At 54.9% G+C, this 1,928-nt stretch overlaps 1 protein-coding gene across 5 annotated transcripts in view; it reads left to right on the top strand.

Annotated features, from left to right (window-relative positions):
• Tmem184b (transmembrane protein 184B) overlaps positions 1–1,928 on the top strand; it is a 44,522-nt gene that overhangs the window by 27,921 nt on the left and 14,673 nt on the right. For all 5 annotated transcript variants that reach the window (XM_029548169.1, XM_029548170.1, XM_029548166.1 and 2 more), the window contains one exon: positions 129–294. In XM_029548169.1, coding sequence (XP_029404029.1) covers positions 129–294 — 166 coding nt within the window. The remainder of the gene's footprint in view (positions 1–128; positions 295–1,928) is intronic.

Below are 1,928 nucleotides of genomic sequence, written 5' to 3'. Positions count from 1 at the left end.
GGGCAGACAGGCGGGTGGGAGGGAGGTGTTGCGGGGCAGACAGATGGGTGGGAGGCAGGTGTAGCAGGGCAGACAGGCGGGTGGAGGCAGGTGTAGTGGGACTTGGCTGACTTAGTGCCCTCCCTCAGATCTACATGCATCTGCGCTGCTACAGCCGTCCCAACGAGCAGCGCCACATCGTGCGCATCCTCTTCATCGTGCCCATCTACGCCTTCGACTCCTGGCTCAGCCTCCTCTTCTTCACCAATGACCAGTACTATGTGTACTTCGGCACCGTCCGAGACTGCTATGAGGGTGAGCACACCTTGGAGCGGGGCTTGGGGGGAAGGTTGGGGAGTGGGGGCCTTGGTGCCAGGGAGGTGCAAGCCTTTCATTCATCTGGAGATCTGAGGCTGGGAAGCAGGGGCCATGGGGTCAGGGGTACACACCCCTCATTTATCTCTAGGACCTGAGGCTGGCACGTCATTCCTCAGTCTCTCATGAGCCTCTGGACCAACCCCACAAGGGTAGATCTGGATCCCTCTTCCCCACCTGGCTGTCCATCTATCGCTAATGGACAGGTAACTGTCCATATGTAACCCAAGCCTCTGCTTACAGACGTGGTTTGGTTGGGGGACCGTGGGACGCCTTCACGGATGCCCAGAGGCAGGAGCTCTACCCCGACTGGTTTATTTCTCAGCTCTGGCTTCTCTAGCTGGGATGGCAACTTCTAAATGGTCCGTCTATGGATAGAAACCACGGGTATGGGGGGAGGATTTACACAGCTGGCCTGCAAGCCCATGTGTCCCCTGTGATGCTCTGTTATGTTTCAGAGGAAAAGACTGGCACCCCCTCCTTAGCGCCTTCTGCCACATTCCCCCTTATTTCTGTGTCCCCTACCACAGCCTCCTTAGGAGACACATCAGCCTCCGCCCCAGCTCAGCAGTAGGTAGTTCCTCGGTGTTAGGAGCTGGCGTGGTCTGATTTTCCAGCCCCGTGTGGGACTGACCCTCGTCCTGTCTCTTCACCAAAGTCATATCCTTGTCCATGCATGGTTGCAAGCACTGCCTGTCCCTTCAGTGGGTGCAGCCCTAAGAGGAGGCTTCACTCCGTGGGAAAAGAGCCAGGCACGTGACAGCAGTGTCTCATGTAGCCTAGGCTGACCTCAAACTCTTTTTGGGTGGTGGGGAGAGCAGGGAGTGGGTCGGCGTCTCATGTTATATCTCTGACTGGCCTGGAACTCACAGAGATCTGCCTATTTCTCCCTCTTTAGTTAGTTCTGGGATTGAAAGTGTGACCCTTTGTTTGTTTGTTTGTTTGTTTTGTTTTGTTTTGTTTTTCTGAGACAGGGTTTCTCTGTGGAGCCCTGGCTGTCCTGGAACTCATTCTGTAGACCAGGCTGGCCTCGAACTCAGAAATCCACCTGCCTCTGCCTCCCAAGTGCTAGGATTAAAGGCATGTGCCACCACGCCCGGCGTGACCTTATATTCTTCATCTCTCTGTCTACCTTTTATGTGTATGAGTGTTTGCCGGCATATATGTCTGGGCACCGTGTGTGTGTGTGTGTGTGTGTGTGTGTGTGTGTGTGTAGTGCCTGAGGAGCCTAGAAGAAGGCTCCGTGACCTGAAAGCCAGGATGCTGCTCCGGAAGATTAGCCCATGCATGTTCTTAGCTGCTTAGCCATCTCTCCAGCCCTAGCCTCAAACTCCCCTCCCGGGCTGTCCTGGAACTCACTCTGCAGACCAGGCTGGCCTTGAACACAGAGATCCTCCTGCCTCTGCCTCCCGAGTGCTGGGACTAAAGGTTTATGTTACCACACTTGGTTTCATGTGGTGCTGGACATGGAACCCAGGACTTTCAAGATGCTAAGCAGGCACAAAAATACATCGCCAATCCAGTCCGTGTGTGTGTGTGTGTGTGTGTGTGTGTGTGTGTGTGTGTGTGTGTGT

This window comes from Mus pahari, chromosome 17, assembly GCF_900095145.1.
Source record: "Mus pahari chromosome 17, PAHARI_EIJ_v1.1, whole genome shotgun sequence".
NCBI classification, from domain to species: domain Eukaryota; kingdom Metazoa; phylum Chordata; class Mammalia; order Rodentia; family Muridae; genus Mus; species Mus pahari.
The sequence above is the reverse complement of the archived record's forward strand: the minus strand, read 5'-3'. Positions and strand labels throughout refer to the sequence as shown.